Below are 17051 nucleotides of genomic sequence, written 5' to 3' on the forward strand. Positions count from 1 at the left end.
CTAACCATTTAGGGCCATATTGTAACATGGATTTTCAAGCAGAAGTTCCAGCTGCAATCATTTAGGACCAGGTCCTGCAAAGACATGCACATGCTCAAAGCTAAGCACGTGTATAAATAGTTAGAGGAGCTGGGCCTTGGGAGTTTTATTTAACACTAAATGACACAACGTGACCCTTAGTGGGTCAAATAACAATACGGGGTGGAATCAATTTTTCCTTTGTTTGTTTTATTATTTCTGCTGAGTACAAAAATCAGCGAGTAAAACTGAACTCTATGGAATTTATATTGCTGCTTATCACCATAACAGCTGAGCACCTGTGTAAAAATCAATAGCAATAATGACTTCCCTCCTGGACTTTCTGGTGTCTCTTGTACTTCTCCCTCTTTGGGGTCATAAGTCTGCCTGGGTAGTTTTTTTTGGGGGGTAAGGGCTTGGGAATAAAAGGGGTGTTTCCATTGCGACTGTCACTTATGGTGGAAAGGTTTTCTCAATAAGGAAGGTATTGCAACCCGTCCTAAACATTAGTAGTCTCTGGATTCACCTGATCTTTACTGGAGGATTGTTTCTTAGCCAGATCCCTTCCACAGAGAATGCTTTATTTCTGGTTCTCACATACTTTGTCCTGAGCTTTGAAATCTGCATTGTCCAAGAGGAGCTTAGCTGTCATGATGATTCATAGATCAAATTCAGTCTTTTATGTAGCTGGCTCTCGATCCATTTGTTGCTTTGAAAATTAGGTCCTGGCATTGGAAGCTGACTGGGAGCCAGTGGAGGGACTTGAGCACAGGAACTTGAGTGACACTAAATTACTGTAGCCACACTTCCTTACCAATTTAGGTGTCGGCAGGCTGCATAAAGTCTCAGAAGAGTGACCACATTATTGTTCTCAAATCCAGATTTAATATTCACTCATATAAAAATAGCTAATATAATATCTTGCCAAACTCTTGTCAGAGTCTAAGTATCTTTCAATTTAAGGGTGGAATCACAGAATATATGCAAAGCTCTTTCCATCAAGTCTGTATTTCATATTAAATAATAAAATTGTTTCGTGACTATTAGGACAGCAAAAGACTGGAAATTTAACGATTCAGGATCACCACACTAAAAAGTTGTGGCTCATGTTGGAGTATGCTTTAATTTTAACATTTGCTGGTTTCTTCTGATTAATATTTGTCAAGTATGTGTATTAAATATTTATACAGCAGCAACATTCTGAAATGTTTTATACACTATGGGCAAATGTATTTCTGCTGTAACTCCATTAACATCAATGTAATAATCTGAACCAGAAAAATCTCCAATTACTGTAGTAGCTGATAAATAAAATTATGCCTAAAATAATTTACTGGATCAACATATTTTCCAGTTTGCATATGCTGTAAACACTGAATTCTTGGGATGCTTAGATAGAATATTTGAAGCCAACAGGAGGGGACAAGTAGTGGTCATAAAATCATCATCCTGGTTTTTGCCACCTTTGAGGTGATGGAGGAAATACAATACTATATTAGGTTAAGCTTAATCTCTGGTGTAACTCCATTGAAGTGCAATGAAGTTCATTTGAATTCAGAGGAATTATAGCTAGGATGAAGTTGGCCCAAAATAGCCTATCAGCCAGCTGAATGTATAGATAAAAAATGTATGGTCTGTCATTAGCTTAATACAACATACTCTGGTCTTTGACCTGAACAATCGTTAGCGCGACACGGTGGATGAGGTAATATCTTTTATTAGACCAACGTCTCTTGGTGAGAGAGGCAAGCTGACACAGAGCTCTTCTTCAGGTCTGGGGAACATACCAGTCATGTCACAGGTGAAACACATTGTTTATCATGAGTGATTAACACAAGGGACCATTCAAGGTGCAGTGGCCCATTAACATCCCTCAAGTCGGGGGGGTGGACAGGAGAGAAGGCAGCTGGGCAGAATTGTTGGTAGATTATTTTTGTAATAAGCCATCAATTTAGTATTGCGATTCAGTCCATGATTTTTAATGTCTAGCAAAGTTATGAATTTAAGCTTCCAGGTTCAAATATACTGAACAATCATTGTCCTGATTATTAACAGGCAATCCACGCAACCAACATACAGCATGTACATTGTGCTTTTTTGAAGAATACCTCTATGTGTATATCCTTAACGGGGGGAGGGAGGGTGGGGAATGATACATAAAGAGTAAATAAATGCTACTTGTGAGCAATTTTCACCTGTGTGCTTACAGCTGACTGACAGGAGCTGCTGCAGTATGACTTTGTTATTCAAAACCAGAAGGTAGTTGCTATGACAACACAGTATCCCATAATATTAATGCACACACCCATCACCGGGGAAAAACAGCATTGGAATTAAAACTAGTTTTAAATTTTTTATTTGTAAAAAGCCATTTGAGGCGCAATTAAATAGATGAGGGCTTAAAAAAGACCCTCCTTTATAAAATGGTTTTAACTTTATCAGAGTCACTTTATAAACGGTATGAGGAAATGGTGTGGTTTACGGGTGTGGATCTCTGATTGACGTGTAAACCCAGTTTTGCCACTGACTCACAGTCTGATCGCAGGGAAGTTTCTCAGCCTCTGTCTATTTCCTCATTTATAAAATGCGGTTCTCTCCGTACCTCACAGGGGCATTGTAAGGAATAATGAATACTTGTAAAATGCTTTTGGGTGAAGCACTAGCAATCATTTTATTATTCATATTACTAATTAATTACCTGGTCAGGAAGACTCAAGTTGGTTTACAGTAGCACACAAAGGCCCCAGTCAGGATCAGCCCACTTCTCCTCCCCCAGATGGCTGCACAAAAGTGGGAGTTGTATGAAAAGAGGGGTAGCTATGAGTCCAGTAATCCAGACATCAGTAAATCAGTTCTTCTAATTAGTCACACTTCTCACTAGTCTCTTGTGGCTTATGTTAATTATGGCTTATATTAATTATAGTTAAAAAAACACCAGATTCAGAATAGTGAAGTCATGGCAAAATTTACAGAGGGAAATGAATGAACTCACTAGTCCTTAAGTACAACACATATTGCCAATAACCTTTCTTTGTTTAAGAGCTATAGCTCTTGGGGAGGCGTTTCTGTTTATTGCAGATGACTGGGTGGCATTTTAGCACCTGTAGCCCTACCTTCTTAGACAGTTTGTGTGTAATTCAGCTTCCTAGCCAGCTGGGAGAGGCAGCTGAGGTCAAAAGAGAGGTGAGAAGAAACAGCAGAGTTCAGCTGCTTTTGCATAAACATGTATTCCAACCTTGACAGTTATGTGCAATTCCATTCAGCAGCATTAATGAAAGAGAAAGGTATTGAGGCAGAATGGTCTTTTGGACTGAGCATGGGGTGGGTGTCACTCACTCAGGAATCTGTGGGACTTAGACCACATTTATCATCAACCGCCCCACTCTTCAGGTTGAGACTCAGCATGACATCAGATACCAAGGAGTGACTCCTGTTTACCTGTACTGGCATCACTTTTATACTGACAGCGTTTTATGAACATTAAATTTGTAGGCATGCAACTTATGGAACACAGGCTCCTTTCCTTACAGCACTCAGTTATACAGTCAAAACCCACATGTGTCGTGAAATGGATTTCTCAGATGACCATTGAAAAAGTGGTCTGGATGTATATCAGAGTGCTTTCTTTGGGCAAGTGGAATTTATTTTCACTAGAAATGAATGAAAAGGCTCAGCATCAAAATGAAAATCATGTAGCATTTAATAAAGAATCTGACATTAGTATTAGAAAAAATCAGCTTCTAGCCTATTTTATTAATATTTATATTGGTTTATTTTTAAACATGATCCTGGATCTCCCTTTCTCACCTTGTATCCTTTCAAGGTTAATTCCAGTACAGTGCATATTTAGTAGGTGTATCCGTGTTTTGCAAGTCACCTTCATGACAGCTTGTTTTGCCTGGAAAAACTGGTTGGTTATGTAGAAACTGAATTAGCAAATCTAACCTTTGGAGCCTATTCACCCCTGTAAGTGTGGTTGCTAAACACCATGTACATTGTTCAAGACCACGTACATTGCTTAACTTCCTTTTGTATATTCAGAAAGATGGGACCCTATGAGCTTCTATTCAGACTCTACATTCTAATCAAACACTGATTCTCTCATATACCAAAATGATGTGAGCATCCAGCAGATTGGGACAGTGGTCCCAATGCTAGTTGAGAGCCAGAGCTGATCATTAGTACCTTGCTCTTCAGGCTAGAAAGGGTGGGGGATGCTACAGAGGCACTACAGTAGGAGCCTAGTCCTGGACACCTTGGTCACCATAAATTCCAGATGAAGTCAGTGCACAAGAGTAAGAAGCTCAGATCTGAAAACCAGAGACATCTAGCATCTCTCATATTGAAACAGAGGTGCTCTGTGTTCTGCAATGTGTTCCCACACCTGCGTAACCAACCATTCCAGTGCCTAACCACACTGAAATAAATACATGTTCTTATTTCAGCATATTCAGCTGCATTAGAACATACACTTATCGAAGTAAACACAGCTGGGTTGATTCACCACACTCTGTTTCCGTTGTGATGTCACCGGGACTTCCACATTCATTGTCAGTGTGAAGGTACAGATGTAAGCTTGTGTCACTGATGGGTGGCTGTGACCATTGTATCTCACCTTGAATAGATTTCTGACAGAGTTCTTCAGAATTTACCCCAAACACAACTATGTTTATGCCAGTATGCACAGGTCTCTTGAAATGACATGAACTAGCTGAAGCAAGGAAGGTGTTACCTATGCTCCGTATAGCAATTGCAATCATTCTGAACTTCTTTCCAACCCTAATTTCTTTCAATTCTGCATCATGTGCCTTCAGCATCAAGGTCAAGAAGTTAGGTTTTAAAACAAAGCCAGTGGAGTTCTGTGTGGGGAAAATAAATACCTTTTATTTTAAAAGGAGAAAACTTTTTCTTCAGGTTTGCATAACTCAAAAGGGGCTGAGCAGAAAGAGTGAGAGAGTTCTGAATATCTGAAACGAGGGGGTGTATTGAACAGCTATTTCAACCCTCACTATAGCAATGGTACTGGCTTAATAAGAATAAAATACTTACCAAACATCTTCAAAGTGCTTTAAAATGTTAACTGATACAAACATCCCTCTGAGGCAGTAATATCCCCATTTTATAGATGAGGTAATACTGGAAGTTGTGAGTTCATATGTTTATGGAAGGCAGAATGTATTATACACTTAAAGTTATCTGTAAGTATTAATTATTTAAGTACTTGTGCAAGTCAAAAGAACAGAGTCAGTCTCAGAGCTGCAATTAATACCAAGGGGTATTTTAATCTGGGCTCACAACAAGACACCAAAACTATAAGGAAATCATAGGGATCTGAGCATAAAATTTGACCAGTCCTATTTATGGTGCAACAGGATAACTAAGAGTATTCACAAACCCTAATATTTAAGACCATCCAGAAAATTTGCCTTGAGTTGTTCTATTGTACAGCAGGGAATTCAGCATCTGTGGCAATGAACACTTAGGAAAGGCAGAATCTGATGTCAGGTCAGACTGTTGCCACTGGCCTGGCCAGTCTGCAGTTTCCAACGTGTTCTTAGGATCTAAGCATCTGGAGTACTAATAAAAGCATTAGATTATTACAACGATAAGCCTGAGACCCAAGATTCCTATATGAGTGCATTTTAACATAGCACTACGCAGGCCCAGGTTCAGAACAGTCTAAGTGTGCTGGCATTGCAATGAAATGTACTACAGCTTGGAAAACCCATGTAATTTTTTATAGTACACTGTACCTCTCTCAAACCGATGTACATCTAGCTCTGTTTTCCAGCATCCCATTTGTTAGCTGGCAATTTACTTTCTTTACCTAGGATTGTTCTAAATAGCACTTTATAGGCAAAAGCAGTGTTCTCTAGGTCCATTACCCATATTTCTCAGACTTAGCAAATAAGTAGAAATGTATGCCACTTTTAAGGATTATTGGCCAAATACTATTCCGTTACACTGATGTAAATGCAGAGTTCTGTTGCGTCTACACTAACACTAAATTGACTTAACAAATTCGAATTAGGCGCTACGCCACTTGAGGAGGTGGTCTTAAGTCGATTTTACAGGCACCTTAATTCGAATTCAGTGGTGCCAGTGTAGACGCGGGTGTAATTAAGTCGACTTAAGTGACTTTAAGTCGATCTAAGTCGCTAGTGTAGACCAGGCCTTTATACTCTCCCTTTGGCTACTAAATTGGGTCCATACATCTGTCACACCTATAGTATAATTTTCTGCAATCAGGTATTAGCTTTTTAACTATGGAAATATCTGTAGAATGGTATTGATGATTTTTTAGAATGAGGCAGAATTTCACAAGCACAGGAAGATAAAACAGAAAGATTGTATTATAATAGAAGAATGGTTATCTTTGAATTCCAATGCCCGCAATTTTATCACATTACAAAGGCTGGATCCTAAAGATAGAGCTGGTCATGGGGCATGTGGCTTTGTGAAATGATGAGACAACATCACACAGAAGGGCAGACATACTAACCAAATGAGACATAGAATAAAAAAAAAGTTGTGAAGCTGGTTACATCTACTGTTAGGCTTCAGTGTAATTAGCTGATGTTCAACATACCTGATCCTTGTAGGTATTGCATCTCATCATTCCCAGTGACAGGGCCAGAAAGATATATGCAGTATGTGGTTGTATTCACAAGTTGTCTCATTAAAAATAACCTGGAACTTATTTGTAAATGAATCAAGCCTTGAGACACTGGTTCTGAAGTTGAATGGCAGAGGTAGTATTTTATTTTTAAAGTATCCCCTTTGAGGACACTAAACAGTTTGTAAAATGTCACTTAAAAAAAAAAGTAACAACATTGCAAACAAGAAAGCTGCCATGAAGTATTACAGAGCAGCATCCAAACCTTGGAAAGTAATTAACATGAGAGCTAAAGTGCTTGAGGTCATTTAATAACTACACAACTTGAATCAATCGTCCCTGTATAAAATACAATGCTATTTTTTAAATAGCACCTTGCTGGGTGCTTAAACATTCTGGCCAATCTTTATGGAGTGGTAGTAAGATTGGGCCAGATCCACCGGTGTTGTATGTATGGAGTTAGAAACAGTATCTTTCTTTTTGTCCTCCTACTCAAAAATAAATAAATAATTAAAGAAACAATCAAAGAACTATATTTGGAGTTGAGGCCGTTGGGTTTGATTTCAAGGAATGTGGCTGTATGGATTTCTCAGGCACTGAAATTGCTAGCAGAGATTACCGCTGAATGGGGCCTGGGTGGGGTTTATAAAGTGCTATCATTTCTATTTTCTGCCTGGTTTTAAGTAACACTTCTCAACCCAGCACTGCGATTGGGAATTAAGAACAAACAAAACTTTGAAATAAGACTGGCTGGCTTTCAATGGGCGATGGAGCCAGACGGACATAGTGCTGCTGCCCATAGAGCTAGAGCAATTTAAAAAAATGAACCAAGCTATGGTAAAACTTTACATCCTTTAAAAACAAAAAAACCCACCAAACTCCATCAGATATTCGGAAGGCAGGATCTGCCTGTGGGCCCGTGACTCACTGCAAGGAAACTGAAAAAAAGCTCTGTGTGGCAATGATTTAAGGTCAGAGCCTGAATCTGCAGACACAGTGCAGCACTCTCATAGATCTGAGTAGGAGTTCTGCACTTAAGGACTGATCTAGCTCCCACTGAAGTCAATGGGAGTCTTTCCACTAATGTCACTGGGTGTTGGATTGGCACCACCGAGTGATTGCAGGATCAAGACCTTACTTTATGGTCAGTGTCTTCCTATCAATCCACAAAACTACCTCCTGAAGTTCCTTAAGGGGTTTAATTCTTCCCCTCCATGCATGTGTATGACAACCACTGCAACTAACAGTAGTTAAACAGGCATATCAATGGAAGAACAGACCCCACCAACTGCCTTGGGAACTGCTGACTCTAAGAAAAGAAACCCAGTAGGAATACTGGGAATTGCTAAAGATCCAACTCTCCTTAATAAATTGGGCCCATTGTTTCACTGTTTTATCAGTCTGCCTACTGGAAGCTTAGTGTGTGTGACTAGTAAACAGGCCTTGTTCTACAGTAACGTGTGAGTGTCTGCACTCGAGCGGACTCCTGTTTCAGCATCCCAGCAAGGATCTTGAATGGAATTCTTGGTGCTCTCTCACTTGTGAGCAACAGGATCGTCACCATCCTGTCTCAAAGCAGAGAGCATGTCACACCTTGAACTCTTCATCCAGTCCTCCGGGCGGCTTCAACAAATCTCTCCCGGCAGCAGCTAAGCTAGTCTCTAGTTGACAGACATCCCCTGTGCCAGTTTCGAGCCCGAGGATCTGTCTCTGCACCAGCTTGGAATAAAGGCCTCCTTCTTCCATGAGCTCCTTGTGCATCCCCTGCTGCACCACCCGGCCCTTGTCTAAAACAATGATGTTGTGTGCCTTCTCCACAGTGCTCAGCCTGTGGGCTATGACAAGCACAGTGTGGTTCTTCAAGTCACCATAAATTGCTTGCTGAATCTGTTTGGGGGTGGGGAGGGAGGAGGAGGGGAAGAGATTAACACACAAATGTCACTGTTATCCCTGGGGGCAGGAGGGAATGGCTTTTGTGACTCCTTGCTAAGAAATCTGCAATAGCAGGTTTATTCTCCTCTGAATACACAGAGGATCTACGAACAGGATGCCCCATTAGTATTAATGGGAAATAAGCATGTATACATATCATTGCTCTGGATGGAGGACTTATCCCTAAACGCTTCCTCAAACCACTCCAAATTCAGCTCACAAATCCCATCCGTGCAATTCAGCAGCTGCTGCTGCAGCCAGTACCTGGGCTAGTGGGTCAAGATTACAGATCAGATCTTGCCAGGTGAACTCTCATTAACACTAGGCCCTGAATTTAGAAGCCCCTCTATGGTGGCAGGGGCTACATTTGTCTTAAAATAGTAAGGCAGCCAGTTGGTGACTAGGTATGTGTCAAAAGGACACACCTTCTACTTTTTCGGAAACAAAGACGGCTGTAGTTCCACAGCTGTCATCATTAATAAAGCATCTGGCTGTCATCAATACCAAGCCTGAAATGCATTCATGTTACACAAATACGAATCCGTATTTCAGTTTGGCTAGGTATGCTCCCAGGAGCCAGTTTCAGCCTCTTGTATATTTCAATGGGACTTTCAGACAGGCCCTTCAAAACTCCAACATCCCCTCTGTTTATGTGTGGACATAAAAAAAATGTGTATGGGCTCATTAAAGAATTAAGATTTTCCTCAGTAACCATAGCCAAAACTTCCCCTCCATCCCACTGCTATGGAGTGTGGCAGGTGCTGCACTCTATCCTAGAGGTGGCTGCATTTCAGTGCTAAGAAGTTTGTATAATGCCTTGGGATAGATGTAAGGTATATTATATTAAGCACCATTTCACCGCCAGCTTCAATATTCAAGTCAGTTTCTCTAAAACTGACATGCACTGTAGGCTACTTCCTGCTATGGTGCCTCATATTAAGTTGCATTGTGTACTGAGATGATCGTGTACAAGTTCAGCAAACAATGTGTCTAAACACTCCTAACCACATTCCTGGCTCATAGTACCTCACTGTAGCATCAGCGCATGATATGCCCTTGGGCCCAGCTGTGGGACTTCAGCTCCACACGCTGACTCAGATGAGCACTACCAACTGAGGCCTGTCTGCACTAGGACTTATGCTGGCAAAATTTTTCAGGGGTGTGAAAAACACCCCTGCGTGACCCAAGTGTTGCCAACATAAGCGCTAGGATGGACAGCGCTATGTTGGCAGGAGACGCTCTCCCACTGACATCGCTACCACTGTTCGTTTAGGTGGTTTTATGATGTCGGCGGGAGAGGTCTCTCCTGTTGACATAACGCGGCTATGCAAGTGCTCCTCAAGTTTCAAGTGCAGACTAGTTTTGAGTCATTCCAACGCCAGGCATTCAAACCAACTGCGGTCAACTGTGGATCTCAAGTCCCCCGCATTTTTGCCGAATTGTTCAGCAGATCTGCAGTCATATTTCCTCCTCAAGCTGTGATTTCATCAGATCCCTGAAAGCAAAGCAAGTCTGGGAAAAATCACTGCTCAGATGGGAGATCTCTAAGGAAACTGTAGGTGCTGCAGAGAGTGGTGCGGGCGATTCACTATCTTTCCGCCAAGATGGTACCAAAGCAATATCCCAGCATGGTGTTAATGGACACTGTGGTACCAAGGTGTCTTATCAGACCAGATATAAAGGCTCTGACTGCTCACTATCACTGAAGATCCCTAGATCCTTTTGGCAAGAGCAGAGAGGCTCATTCCGGTGTCCTGGCTACATTCCAGCTCAGACAATTACATTCTGCCGTACTGCCGTTTCAACAGGATACGGTTTTCTCCACTCCCTGTCCTAAGCTGTTGTGAGTATTGTTGTGCAATGTTTAACTTCTTCCATGGGCAAAGGGATATGTATCTAATCTGAATTAGTCAGATTGGTATGTTATCGATGCTGGATCATTCCCTCTGTAAGGGTCACAATGTTACGTTTGAAAGAAGATAAATTGGAAACTGTTTCTAATTCTCACCTGCTCACGCACCAATTGGCAAATGTTATGAAGGCAACACATTCTGTCCGGACAATGCAGGCCCACAGTCTAGAAACTGCAGCTCAGGCCTCTCCCCATCTGCCCTCCAAGCCCAGACTTAACTCCCATTTTGAATGGAATAAACTGAATTAGCTTTACTAACCGCATGTTCGCTCTCTGCGTCCAGGGCACTTGTGGCTTCATCCAGTATTAAGATTGGAGGGGTTCGGATCAAAGCCCTTGCAATCGCCACCCTCTGTTTCTGGCCACCAGACAGTTGGGCTCCTTTTTCACCAGCTTCTGTTGGATGAAAGGGGGGGGGGGGGGGGGAGAAATGAGACAAGAATCAAGACATAGCGCTGGAGTCTGATTTCTTGCAGATGAATTGGCAAGGTTTATTAGCATCACATTTTGCAAAGTGATGATTACTCAGATGCTGTGGCTTCTGTTCACTTAAGAATTCCCTTTTGAAATTTGTCAGTGAATTTTAGTGCTGATAAAAGGTGCTGGAGTGTGGACACTCGGATACAGAGAAGCTGGTTAGAGCAAACAGGTCTAGAACTAGCTTATGTACTTATCTGGCCCCCACCACTTCACACTCTAATGTATTTATGCTCACAGCACCCCGGTGAGGTAGGGCAGTGCGATTGTCCCCATGTTACAGACAGGGAACTAAGCTGCAGCAAGATTCATTCATTCCAAGGCCAGAGGGGACTATTGTGATCATCCAATCTGACCTCCTGTATAACCCAGGCCAGGGAACTTCCACAAAGTAACTCCTAGAGCAGATCTTTTAGTAAAAACATCCAATCTTGCTTAAAAATCATCAGTGATGGAGAATCCACCATGACCCTTGATAAACTGTTCCAATGGTTAATTCCATGCCTGACTCCAAACTAAGTTCACACACAGTAAGCCATGGAACATAAGAAACCTAAGAATGACCGAACTGGGTCAGATCATGGTCCATCTAGTCCAGGGTCCTGCTGACACTGGGCAATGCCAGATGCTTCAGTGGGAATGAACAGAACAAGGCAATTATTGAGTCATCCATCCCCTGTCGTCCAGTCCCAACATCTAGCAGTCAGAGGTTTACCCATCTTCGCCAATAGCCATCAACATGGGCTGAATCTGAACCCTTAACCTAAGAGGACAGGATCTGTATGTTAGCACCAATCTCCTAAACTATCCACTCTCCAAGAAGGGTTTTGGATATTCAAGGGCCGTGCTTCTGCTGCAACAGGAGCAAATGAAAAGGTTTGTACTACCTGTATTGTAGCCATCTTGTAACTCTGTGATAAACCCATGTGCATTGGCCTTCTGAGCAGCTTGGACAACCGACTCGAAAGAGACTGAAGTTAAACCGTAGGAAATATTTTCCGCAATAGATCGAGCAAACAACACTGGCTCTTGGCTCACCAAAGAGATCTACAGAAAGGGAAAAGGCAGTCAGAACCAGAACAGAAGAGGACTGTTTAAGATGACTACAGTCTTGTCTCAAATTATAATAATTTGTTCCAGTTGGTTATGAGTGCAGATGGCAGAGTTCCACCATTAAACCAGGACACAAAGCGCTTAAACCAGAGAGGATTTCAGTGAGGACACTAACCGCACTCTGTTTTAGGCTGCCTGTGTGCACAATGCAGCTGTGTCTTTAGAATGAGCTCTTAGCTGACTCACTGCAGCCGCTGGCTATCAATCAGCACGGGGAAGCACATTTTGCCAGCTGTACCTGGTATTTTGGTGCAGAAGTGATTATGCGTCACCTTTGAACTGAACCAAGAAATGAAACTGAAGGTGCTAAGGGAGCCAAGGGCAATAGTAACACTTTCTTGTACTTTGTGGTTTCCGCTCTCTTTCAAAGTGCAGTTCTTGGAGAACCAAAGTGAATCTGGCCTGTAAGTACTACAGCAATGGTCCCAAACTCTGCAGTTTCCACGAGCGATACTGCTGCATTTTGGTTGCAACGCTGCAGGCTCCAAGGGCTGCCATTTCTTAGACTCCACTGTGCAATAACAGGAAACCAGTCCCAGTGCTGGCAACACTTGGCAGTCAGGCTGGACAGAGTTCCCAGCTCAGTCTATCACCCATCTTTAACACAGCATGGCGATCGCCATCGATGCTGGCTGCAGAAACAGCCTAGCAACTGACACAATAAACTCATGTCCAACACCATTTAAGTCAATTAAACCACGAAGTCAATACCAATGCTCCAGGCCAAGAGATCACAGTGCACTGGTGAAGTGTCTGAGAATTAGAGAGAGCCCGTTCAGCTGCACAGCTGTATTCTGGAGCGGTCATTTTTCAATCCCAAAATTAGAAAGTTTAACAGAGCTGCCATTTTTGACTTTCTAAGCAATGCCTTTTCCTTCCCACCCTGAGAGCAACCACTACAAACTGCAGAACGTAACCCCTTTTTGTAAACTGTCTGACATTTTAAAAATCAAATTTTCCAAATAACCTCTCAGAAATTAATGTGTAGAGCAACACTGGATATAAAATGCATATGTAACAAAAATCAACGTCCTTATTTGTGTTACTGTGAAAGGATTTTAAAAAAATCTGATTTACTTTTCACCATTTATGCCACTGTTTACTTTTTAAATTTCTTGTCATGGACAATATAGACTATTCAATTTTGTTTTTGGTTTAGAGTCAGTTTCTAATCTGTTACATTGTCAGGTTCTCAGGGAGGAGTTTAATGTTGTGTATTCTGGGTTGTAAACACTGCAGGCAAATGTTTATTTGTGTAAGAAATGAAGCCTGAAGACTTCCAGTGTCACCTTGGGCAAGTCACTTAACTGTTCTGTGTCTTGGTTTCTTCAATGGAGATCATATACTTCTCAGAGGTGTTGGACGGTTTAACTGATTAATATTTGTAACATGCATGAAGATCCTTGGAAAGAAGGTGCTGTAGAATTGCAAAGTATTTTTTAAAAAACCTAGTTTATACTGGAATTTTAAAAAGCACCCAAACAATCATGGACATGGTTCTACTGGTCTTAGGTAGAACTAGTCAAAACAAGGAGAATTTTTGGGTGAACATTTTGGGGTGGGGAGGGAGGAAGCAGATCTCTCCCAATCAAAATTTTTTATTTTTAAAAAAATTAATTCCAGTCTCAGTTGTTTTAGAAAGACCTAAATTAAATGTTGGGCCTATACTTTACCAGACAGTATCCCCTGAATGATCTAAACCCCTCTGATCCATGGCAGAGTATACCTACAATACATTTATCAGTAACTCGTACCACTGAGTGCAGGTACTTGTGATCGTACATGTTAATAGGCTGCCCGTCCAGCAGGACCTGCCCATCTTGAAGAGGGTAGAAATTCTCCAGAATATTGACGCAGGAGCTCTTCCCACTGCCTGAAGGACCCACGAGCGCTGTCACTTTGCCAGGATAGAGGGTGAAGGACACATTCTGTAACATAAAAGGTGAGTGATGGCTTGGGTACCCTGCCTTTTATAGCATCTGTGGGTCTGATCTGGAGACAGCACATTAGAAAAGGCAACTGAAACAGAATGAGAAAGAACAGTGATCAGGGTTTTTTCTATTGCTCCGGTCCTATCACTGCTAGACTGGCTGCCTCCAGCTTCAATGCCAGGAGATGAGGATCTCTGAACGCCCATTAGATATCCCCCACTGCTGTCTCCTCACTCCTTCCCTCCCACACAACAAGCAGGTGGGCTCCAACATCTTTTCTTCACACTCACCCGCTCACATAACAGGAATGTCCAAAAGCCATGGGAGACATTGCAGACCACACCCCTTCCGGCTGCTACTCTGACCCAACCTACCTTGGAAAAGGCTAGTGGCCTCTCTCATCCCCGGTAGTTTAGTGGCCACGTCATAAAAGGCACACCCACAATGGGCAATTTTGGTCGTCTCAACAGAGAAGCCAAGGGCAGAATGGGCTAGATCTAGTGGGTCAGGACTGAGGTACACCAGCCCCAGGCAGCCCTGGGATGCTTTCTCTGCTGCCTGCCTGTGTGCTGTACCTGTTCTAAGGGTCAGTTTTCAGGGCTGTCAGTTCTCCAGTATCCTAGTATTGACCCTCTGACCTCACTCCTGCCCCCGCACTTTTTTATTTGACGGGCAGATCCTTTTTCAGGGCGCTCCTTCCACCTCCTGCAGGTCAAACATGCCAGCCACTTTCACTAGCACTCCACAAAACAGAACATGCCCACAGTAAAACAAAATGCCTCCGCCACAAATGGGCAGCTCTACAAATCCTGCTCTCGGTTCCCCTCCAGTATTTTTCACACACGCACGCACACACTTGGAATGTAGCTGATCCTCCAAGTCCAAACTGCTACCCATATATCCCCGCGTGTGAAATCAGTACCTGGTTCACAGTCTGCCAAGTCTCCAGAGTGCCCTAGAAACATCCCTTCAGCCTCAACGTTAAACAGCTACAAAGGGCTTTCTAGTAAGTGATCTCACAAACAGATTTTTCCAGCTATGCAAAAATCATAGGCATGAAAGACAGGAAAAACCTCGGGGTGGGGGAGAAGTCAGCTAGTAAGTCCTCTGGCAGCCACCGTTACAAAGAGGCCTATATGTAAAGTCGTACGAAGTAACAAAAGCCCAACTCAGCCTGTTACATAAAATTGGTTATGAAAGTCAGCAAAAATTGAATATGCAGAGACTGGTACAAACTGGATTGTTTGGGTTCAAAGAACTGGCATAAGGGGTCGTCAAGGCTCCTGGTAAAGTCACAGGTTGGCATGAGAACAAACTGGAAGATTCTAGAAATGGGAGGGAACATTTACAGTCAAAATGGCCACAGTGCGTTTCGACTGGATGTTGTTTATCTGGGGGGTCACTTGATGGGAGCGGGGGAAAGGATGGGCTGGAAGGAGCAAGTTTCGCCATCATGGCTGCCACCTGTCTCCTGAGATCCGCCATGACAATGTTGGGTCTTCACTGTCCTGGTCCTGAATGAGGTCCCTACCAGGCCAGGCCAGAGAGGGAAATAAGGACATAATCACCAGTTTCAGCTGAATCCTGAACACCAGATGGGACGGGAGATTTGGTTCCTGTTCTTACCCACTCCCTCATGTGTCCTCACACCCTTCCCACATTATCTTTCCTCTTGCCTATCCTCTCCTTTGCCTCGTGTCTAATCAGAGTCTGGCTGAGCCGACCAGGATAACTCCATCTTTTGCACCACCATGATGCGCCAGTGACCAGAAAGGCAGCTCATGGCAATGCCTCAAACAGCCTGATGGTGATGAGTTTGCCAGATCTTGAGTGGCTGACAAGAGGGTGCGCAGGGTCTGCATCTCTCCAGCAGGCAGGCTGCCAGGGAAAGTCAGCACCCGAGTCAGAAGCTGCATTTTCTATCTTTGCTATTTTTTCTTTCCCTTTGTATGCATGCGTGTCTTATCTAGCTTTCAAGGAAACAGGATTAGACTCCACTAACAACAGAAGCGGCAACAGCTCCAAACCATTTAAGACCAATCTCTTCCCCAAAACAACAGTTAATAACATCATCAACATACTTTGTCAAACAGTGGCTTCTTCCATAAAAAAAAAAAAAAAAAAAAAAAAAAAAAAAAAAAACCTTAATACAGCACACGTAAGGGAAAGGAAGTAAGGGAAATTATTACACTGAAAGCCTTACTTAATGATTTATATTTCAAATGCTTTAACCATTTTCTCTCTTTCTTTTTCAGTGTTTTTAATAAAAGGTTAACAAAAAATTACTGGTGGTAGTTACAATGGGCATTGCCAGCAATGACTTAACTCAAAACCCTGGACCACACTTAACTCTTTGATGTTGTAACAGTGAACAAGGGTTTTATTAACGTAAGTATCCGTTGGTAGGCTCTCTTCGCAGCACAACACCATGGGGAATTGTTCCCCACACTCTATTTTCCGATGCTTTGAAGAGTCTGGTTTTAAATGTCTCCAAGGATGGGGCTTCCAACATTTCCCTTGGAGGTTTTTAAGAAGTTAAACAAATGAGTTCGTCAGAGATGGCATAGGTCCTGCCTCAATTTGTGGGGCGGGACTAGATGATCCCTTGAGGTCCCTTCTAGTCCTCCATTTCTATGATTCAAGGATCGGGAATTGACCTGCTGGAGAAATATTGCACTTAACCTATTCCAGGAGGCAATACTACCTATGATGCTGCTGCGTATTCAGGGAGGGAACACTAACCACAGCATGCCAAGACCCTCACCTGTAGAACCTGTGTTGCAGACCGGGTAGCATAGGAAAAAGTAACATTTCTGAACTCCACTTTACCATCCACGTGGTCTGGGGCCAGGGTTCCGTTGTTCACCATCGTCGGCTTGCGATCTATAAACTCAAACACTTTCTCAGCAGCTCCCACTCCCTGCATTAATCCACTGTAGACGGAGCCAACAGACTAAACAAACAAAAAACAGGCCTAGGTTACACGTCTGCGCATCAGGGCTAGAGATAGGATCCCTCAATAAAGAGGGAAATAATGATCATTAAAATAGAT

At 42.6% G+C, this 17051-nt stretch overlaps 1 protein-coding gene across 5 annotated transcripts in view; it reads right to left on the bottom strand.

Moving 5' to 3' along the window:
- Window positions 1-6749: 6749 nt before the first annotated feature.
- The window catches only part of ABCB9 (ATP binding cassette subfamily B member 9), a 32080-nt gene continuing 21778 nt past the window's right edge, over window positions 6750-17051 (bottom strand). For 4 of the 5 annotated variants that reach the window (XM_067539635.1, XM_067539637.1, XM_067539634.1 and 1 more), the window contains 5 exons: window positions 16764-16952; window positions 13823-13996; window positions 11843-12002; window positions 10738-10874; window positions 6750-8521 (listed from right to left, as the gene is read on the bottom strand). In XM_067539635.1, coding sequence (XP_067395736.1) covers window positions 8222-8521; window positions 10738-10874; window positions 11843-12002; window positions 13823-13996; window positions 16764-16952 — 960 coding nt within the window. In that variant the 3' untranslated portion in view covers window positions 6750-8221. The remainder of the gene's footprint in view (window positions 8522-10737; window positions 10875-11842; window positions 12003-13822; window positions 13997-16763; window positions 16953-17051) is intronic. The other variant, XM_067539638.1, reaches the window with a different exon arrangement.

Source organism: Emydura macquarii, unplaced genomic scaffold (genome assembly GCF_026122565.2).
Source record: "Emydura macquarii macquarii isolate MOO-44397 ecotype Brisbane River unplaced genomic scaffold, CSIRO-AGI_Emac_v2 contig_554, whole genome shotgun sequence".
Lineage (NCBI taxonomy): Eukaryota > Metazoa > Chordata > Testudines > Chelidae > Emydura > Emydura macquarii.